The sequence below is a fragment of the Orbicella franksi genome, chromosome 1, assembly GCF_964199315.1.
Source record: "Orbicella franksi chromosome 1, jaOrbFran1.1, whole genome shotgun sequence".
Lineage (NCBI taxonomy): Eukaryota > Metazoa > Cnidaria > Anthozoa > Scleractinia > Merulinidae > Orbicella > Orbicella franksi.
In genome coordinates, this window is record NC_138145.1 from 20,560,201 (window position 1) to 20,567,439 (window position 7,239).

The 7,239-nt window shown below is 38.7% G+C and overlaps 1 protein-coding gene across 1 annotated transcript in view; it reads left to right on the top strand.

Annotated features, from left to right (window-relative positions):
• The first annotated feature begins 791 nt into the window (after window positions 1–791).
• The window catches only part of LOC145496153 (uncharacterized), a 28,196-nt gene continuing 21,748 nt past the window's right edge, over window positions 792–7,239 (top strand). The window contains exons 1-2 of the mRNA XM_081475798.1: window positions 792–1,001; window positions 6,381–6,646. Coding sequence (XP_081331924.1) covers window positions 870–1,001; window positions 6,381–6,646 — 398 coding nt within the window. The 5' untranslated portion in view covers window positions 792–869. The remainder of the gene's footprint in view (window positions 1,002–6,380; window positions 6,647–7,239) is intronic.

Sequence of the window (7,239 nt, forward strand, 5' to 3'; positions counted from 1 at the left end):
GCGCCCTTACTGCCCTACATTCAATCAGCGTGACGTCAACACTTCCGGTTAACGAAATTACCACAGCTGATTTCTCAATAATTTCTCAATACTTTCTTAACACAAGAATCGCATCAATTCTACTATTGAAATATTTTGCGGTAACTCAAATTCGTGATGAAAGAGAACACTTTTAATTCTTATCACTGCTGCTTCAGTTAAAACGCTGGCACAGCATAGATTAACTGAATACTGAACTTATTTTTACCTCTCCGCCAGCGGGGGTTCATCCCTTAAACCAACCCTGACAAAAACAAAACTAATCAGTGAGAGAACTGTCTGTTAATTACAATGAGTTAGTGTGTATGAGTTTCTTTTCTGGGCGACAATAGCGTCTTGTTTACACAGCAGATTCTTATTCGAGTCCTGCTAGCGGATGTCATGTTGTCGGAAAATTGAGTAAACCTTCGTTTAGCCAAAAGCCGCGTGTAATAATAAAGGAGTGGGAGAGAAGGTAGAAGAGCTAACTTTACAGCTTAAGTTGTTCAAAACCACGTTCTTTCTGGACGCCGGCCTGGAGACTTTCAGTTGAATATAATTACTTATCAAAAGTAGTCTGCCATATATCTGGCATATCAGTATAGTGTTGAATCGATCCGTATATCTCAATTCATGGTTACTTTAAACAGAAATGAACTTCAAAAAATGCGGTTTTCAAAAACACCTTCAGGCTGTGAATAATTTGTTAGCAGACGGGGTATACGTCTCATTGATTTTGATTGGCAGCTTCACAGTTAGCTTGCCGTGCTTGTTACAGTGACCTTGATTTTTATTCACTAAGAATTCGAAGTCAGGCAAAACGAACGCGAAGCAGGTTCTTCGATAACAAGATGACGCGCTACAAGTCAGCGAGCTTCCTTTCTCTCCTGACTCTCCTGCTATGGCTGTCGTCGGCGGAAGCATCGCATTTTCGTTTTGCCAATATAGCATGGGCTCCGACTCCGGGCTCCAGCAGCAACACGGTAGAGTACTATACCCAACTTTACACCAGCCACTAATTATAAGTAGATGGGCAAAGCCCGTAATGATCATTTAGAATATAGTTATAATGGGATCACTTCATGGAGATACTTTGAACGATTGCTGCTCATTTGTCGAAACGTTTCTAGCAGCAACTTACTAGTTCGCTACTCGTGAATGCTCTTGGATACTAGAGAAGCAAATAAGCATTTTCTACGACCCTTGTGCAAATGTCACTCGAGGTACTTTTATAATCACTGTAACTGCGCGTCTTTTTGTACTCGCAATGAATTACTCTTTATAGTCGCTTCCTTGTTAAACTACCTAAATACTGCGATAGCAGATGGGTGTGGAAGTTTGAAGCTGACTATTTTCAGCAGTTTGCGGCTTGTTTAATGAGCGATTCACATGTACGGCGGAATACTGTTATATTAAATTGATTATTGGTCGGACGCAGTTTGTTTCAAAAACACTTTAGAAGCTGCCTGTGCAAATCCTTTTGGCAGAGGCATTGATATAAAGTATGAGCTTTTAGCAAGTTTTGGGCCGATAACTAGGCAGGTGAAACTACGATGGGCTGAATCATGATTTTTGCTGCGCTAATTTGAGAGAATTTTGTGATCGATGTCTGCTTTGTGCCACACATCTTTCTTTCAACAAAATGTGAAGTTTGTATGCGCCAAAAATCAGTGTTACTTTGCCGGAAACAAGTCTTGAACTGTGATCGACAGAGTTCTCTTTGATTTAAACTGCTGAGGCTTCCTTTGATCCCGAATGCTTATGAGTTTCTTCAATAGCTGACATATTTAATTTTCCATCATGGAGTCTGATCTAATTCAAGGTTTAGCATGCCTTTTTTAATAAGCTCTCTCGCATCCTTTTTTACTGGCGTCTGTAGCCGTCCTCAGTACATGTGGCAGGGTATTTTTCAGACTACTCCCTTAGCCAGGGTGTAGGTTCAACAGAGTGGCTGGAGGCCACTCAAAACAAAATCTCACTACCTATATTAAGCAGCCGCTAAGTCTCGTACGCTATTGCGCCTTTCTCTGCTCGCCTCTTAAAGACAAGTACATTCATTGTTTCATATTTCCTTACGTACCAGTACAGGCTAACCCCTTTTCAATGTGTTCAGTATGTTAAAAGTTGCTCACCTACGTTATACATTTTTTCTGGTTTGTTCTTACTCTGTCGCTGGACTGGTATTTTTTTGAGTCTAAGATTTTTTTCCCTCTGCCCATGGCGCTCCCGAAGCATCCTAGCAACGCATTTTCTGAAGATAAGCTCGTTTTCCTCTTCTCAAGTATAATCGTCGCCGACGTAGAGTCACATCCTTCATTGCTTTGACCATTTTTTCAGTTTTAAATGAAAGAAAGCGGAAGGCCGTATCTACATGCATAAGACCCGAGTTTCGTGAGATGGCCGTCGCGGCTGCAGGGTACTCACTACTCGTGACAGTGGAATTTCAACATTCGCGATACTAGTTCGAAGGTCTTGAACTTATGGAACTGCTGTACTTTTAATTGCCAGGAGAGATTTTGGTAGCGATTGTAATTGAACGAGTGCTTTACTATTTTCATCTTGAAAAATTTAGTGATAATATATTGTTCGTGGCTAGTCTTACGCAGCTCGTTTCGTCCCGGCCAAGGGACTCATCAGAGACCTTTCTGCTTGGCAAACTCGTTGGGCATCGCGCTCAAAGTCCCGTTCGCTAACAAAATGATGACGGCAATCTCACCTTATATCGCATAAGGATTCCCGACCGCACAGATCCACGAGTAAAAATTGGCAATAAAGTTAACAGTGCTTGCGATAATACATTGTTTCCCTGAAATAGCCATAAATTAGCGCTTTGTGAGAAGCAAATGTTTCCAAAGCATCATTCCGAAGTTTGTACGATACCAATTCTCGACACTTAGCATATAAACACGCCCACAAGTCTTTCCCGAACGCACAATTAACGAGAGTAAAAATTAGTCGAAACTTTGTAAAAACTACGATTTACTTTCGCAGGTGAACTTTTTTCCCATGTATGCTTTAAATATATCTGTCACAAAATCAATTTAAAGCTTTTCAGAGATAAGTGTCTTTATGCGGCCAGCCTTTGCAAAGGGCGTGTTGCCTCCAAATATTCCACTTAGCTATACATAAATCAACGTCACTAAAGATCACTCAATTAACTGCAATCAGCCAGTAAAATGCATCCCGCTATTAGGAGAAAGAACTTTGTTTATGATGCGCTCTGGAAAGATCTTTGCGATTTCTTTATAGTAGTCCTAATATCACCTAATGTTAGTCATTTTTTTTACGAATAAGATTAATACCAGCTGATAAGATCACTGATAGAACCCTAGATATTTTCTTCAGACTGTGCATGCCACCAAATTCCAACGAAAAATGCCGCTTTGCTCACCCGTTTAATTTGCATTTTCAATGCCTTTGCAACCGCGAAATGTTATCTATTAGCATTGCAGATATTTTCGTTATTATACTTAGCCAACTGTGTCCATTTCTTGGAAAGATTGTTCGCATTCCTGATAATCATCCATATTAACGAGTTATTTGTAGACGCGACTTAATCTAACATAAGTTAGTCCCTTTTTGCTTGCCTCATGTCATGGTTTAATATCAATACTGTGAACTTGGCTGTAAAGTAGACTGCATAATTTACGTTGTCTGAAATGACACGAGTATTGTATTGAAGGATTGCGCGAATTGCACGCGCTACCAAGCACTGTTGCAACTCATGCCTTAGCTATTTAAACAAGGTTGAATTGAACAAGGAGCTCTTTTTACTTTGCCCAGCTGCTTAATTTTAAGTTTTGGTGCCATTGCAACTGCACAATTGTATATAGCAATTATTTCAAATATTTTCCTCTTCACACGCAGCCGACTGTGGCCATTTCTTGGAAACTGAGCGCGTTCGTCCGCCCTTCTGATAATTTATGCAAGTTAATAAGCCAACTTTAGGGGCGATGCGGAAACATACGTGTTTCCTATCACGTTTGAATACTTGACTCTGGCTTTGCACTAAAGTTAGCCTAAAGGAAAGTGGTGGGGGAGTGAATAGATTCACGGACCGACGGATTTGACCTTGAAAAGCCAAAGGATTGCAAAATTTTGTGATAAATTTAAAGGATTTGCGGATCAGTTTCGAATTTTGGCCCTGCCTACCAGTTCGCGCTGATCCATCACACAGCCGAAGCCGCCGGACATGTTGGTGTCCTCTATTTTTCGGTCTTTTTTATTAAAATTGGTTTAAATATCATTTTTCTTCACGAAAAATTCAGCAAATTATAAATTACATTTACCATTTATGCATTGCAGCATTCATGGTAAAATCAACACCAAAACGTTGGCATTTCGCTGCAACACAAAGTAACGTGGATTCAAATGTAGAAAAAAAAAAAAAAAAAAAAAAAAAATAGCGTCGGATCGACTGATTGCTTTGACACTAGCACGGATGGGCGGTTTTGCCTACCCCCATTTACTCCCCTGTAGAGTACTTATTTTATAACACACGAGTAATTGACTGTATTGAATCACTATATATGGATTGCACGCGTGCAATCAAGTACTCCAGTAAGTCATGGCTTGGCTTAACATTTTAAAACTGAACCATAAATCGAAGTGTGTCAAGAGGATTTAGATAAAGTAGATATCCTAAAACAATTAAATTATTCGCTCTCGATTTCCATGCGAGATAGTTCATCACTAAAGTTTCTCCGATTCTTATTGGTTTAAAGTGATCACGTGACGCGATAGTGTTTGTCGGCGGAGAGACACTATCAGCCCATAGTGCCCGTTCGTGAAAAATTTTCTGTAAACCAGCGGGCTTATTAAAAATAAATATCTGAAATTGTATTAAGTGGGTATTTGTTTGTTTTCTTTTTCGAATTTTACATTTTGAAAATAATTCAATATGATTTTTGAACTGGCGCGCGAAAGAAAATTTGGTGGTGAGCAATCAGGCAATAGAGTGTTTCTGTCGAGGAACTATCGGCTGATAGTTGCTCCTTGGAAATTTGATGTTTTTAAAACAAATACGCTAGTTTTAATGAGAACATCAAATTTCCAACGGGCAAATATCAGCCGTTAGTTCCTCGACAGAAACTGTTGTTAAATAGAATCTCTAGCTCATAATCTAACTGTCTATGAATGAATGAATGAATGAATGAATGAATGAATGAATGAATGAATGAATGAATGAATATAATGAATGACAACTTTATTTATTTTCAGTCTTAATATTATATTAGTCTCAGTCTTAATAGCTGATCACAAGTGCTCTACTAATTGGGAAGATACTAATTGGTCTAACAGAAAGACTCTTGAAAGTTTGGCAGAACTCGGAAAAGCTGTGGAACGAAAAAGCTCGAAAAAGCGAACAATCTTTCGAAAAAGCTGTGAAACGAAAAAGCCGGAAAAAGCTGTGGAAGCACGAGCCTGTCGGCTCGTGTTTCCACAGCTTTTTCGAGTTCTCTCAAACTTTCACGAGTCTTTCTATTAACTCGATAGAAACACGGTACATGTTTTCTATTTCTTAAAGGTAGTATCTTGTAATGTATATAGAAAATGTAATCGTCCCTTAAGATCTATTCGCATTGTTCCTGATCATATGAAGAACGCGTTAATACAAGGCTAGTATTGGTTATCATATGCGTAGTTTTATGTATCTTTGGTGTGTGTGATTATTATTTTATTCCAGTGATTATGATGTATTCCAGTGATCGGTGTCTACCATTTTGTCCCAAAGAGACTTTCATTTAATCGGATCTATGAATTTATAAGAGCAAATGTTGCAAAATGAAAAGTGTTCAAGATAGGTCTTGCACAACAATGTACAGAAAGGGTGGGTAGCTTTCAACCAACTCAGTTGATAGATTTTTTTAAACTTATCAACTTATGATCCGTGTCCTTTCTGTGTTAACCTCTCGAGATAGTCAAGACAGGGGGCTTTGAAGGAGAAAGAAGTTAAATTCCCGTGCTTTTTGTGTGCCATCCGGAAACTTTACATTCGCATTTCCATAGCATTGTGAGGTTTCTGGACTTACAATTGGTTTTTACTTTAGATGTTTAATATTTTATAATAACTTAGTGATACTTTTAAAACTGACCGTAAGTTCATTACGTTGTTCTACAATCTAGGTTATCTTTGCATTCCAGTAAGAACTATATTAAAAATTACAGTGAGCGAAGGTAACGTTTACTTAGGTTTTCTGATGATATAAGCGTGCTCAAATTCCTCGTGCACCTCATATGCCAGCAATATTATAGTTTAAGACAAATAAATTAAAGTTTCTCTCAATGAGCTGATAACAGATAATTAAAAATTATTCAAGGTTTTTTCCATTAATTGTTATCAATTTGCTTCATTTTGTTAGGTCACTTTTACCTTTCATCTGGCTTTTCGAAGATCGTACAATTCATATTACTGCGACGAGAATACGAAAAGTCAGAGAACCCTTATTGGAAATGGAGATTCATGGAGAGCAAAATGCAGCGACGCTTCCAATCCACAGTGTAACACAATACGCATTGCATACACTGGATTTTATTGTACTGACTTCAGTAGCACTGAAGATTGGTCCATGGGTCAAAACAATTTCACTTATACTTTTCCATCATACAACTTGGAGTGGACTGTGAGGTATCTCCTCTGATAGACCTTTTTAGCTTGGGCGGTTTGTTTTCCATTTCCAACCCCGTGATATTCTCTAGAGCATTGTTGTTTTGTTTATCTTAGAATTATTCATTCATATACACGCAACAATTTGAAAATTGGTTGGTAGTTTGGTTCAAGTTATGTTTTAGCTCTCAAGTGACATCAGCTTTACACGAGCTGCAGCATCGGAGACTCAAACAGACGAAGCAGAGTTAAATAATTGAAGTCTCAGTGAGCTGACCAGTTGGCTATTCACAAGGCGTAACCGACAAGTTGAACTCAGGGGTCCTGAGAACACATCAAGTCAGTGGCAAGGGGGAGGGCTAGAACCCTGGATATCCTGATTACAAAACCAGAGCCCCAAAAACCACCCAGCTACGCTTCCTATCAGTGATTTGATTTGTGAAAATGGCGGCTCACGAGCCACAGGCCAGCAAAAAAAGTTCAGTTTTTGAGAACTAGTTCTCTATTTGAAATTTATCCAAAGACGCACAGTGCTTTGCTCCTTTGCCACTTCACAGACACTTTTTTCTACTTAAATTTAATTTCACATTTGTTTTCTTTGTCATTTTGTACTT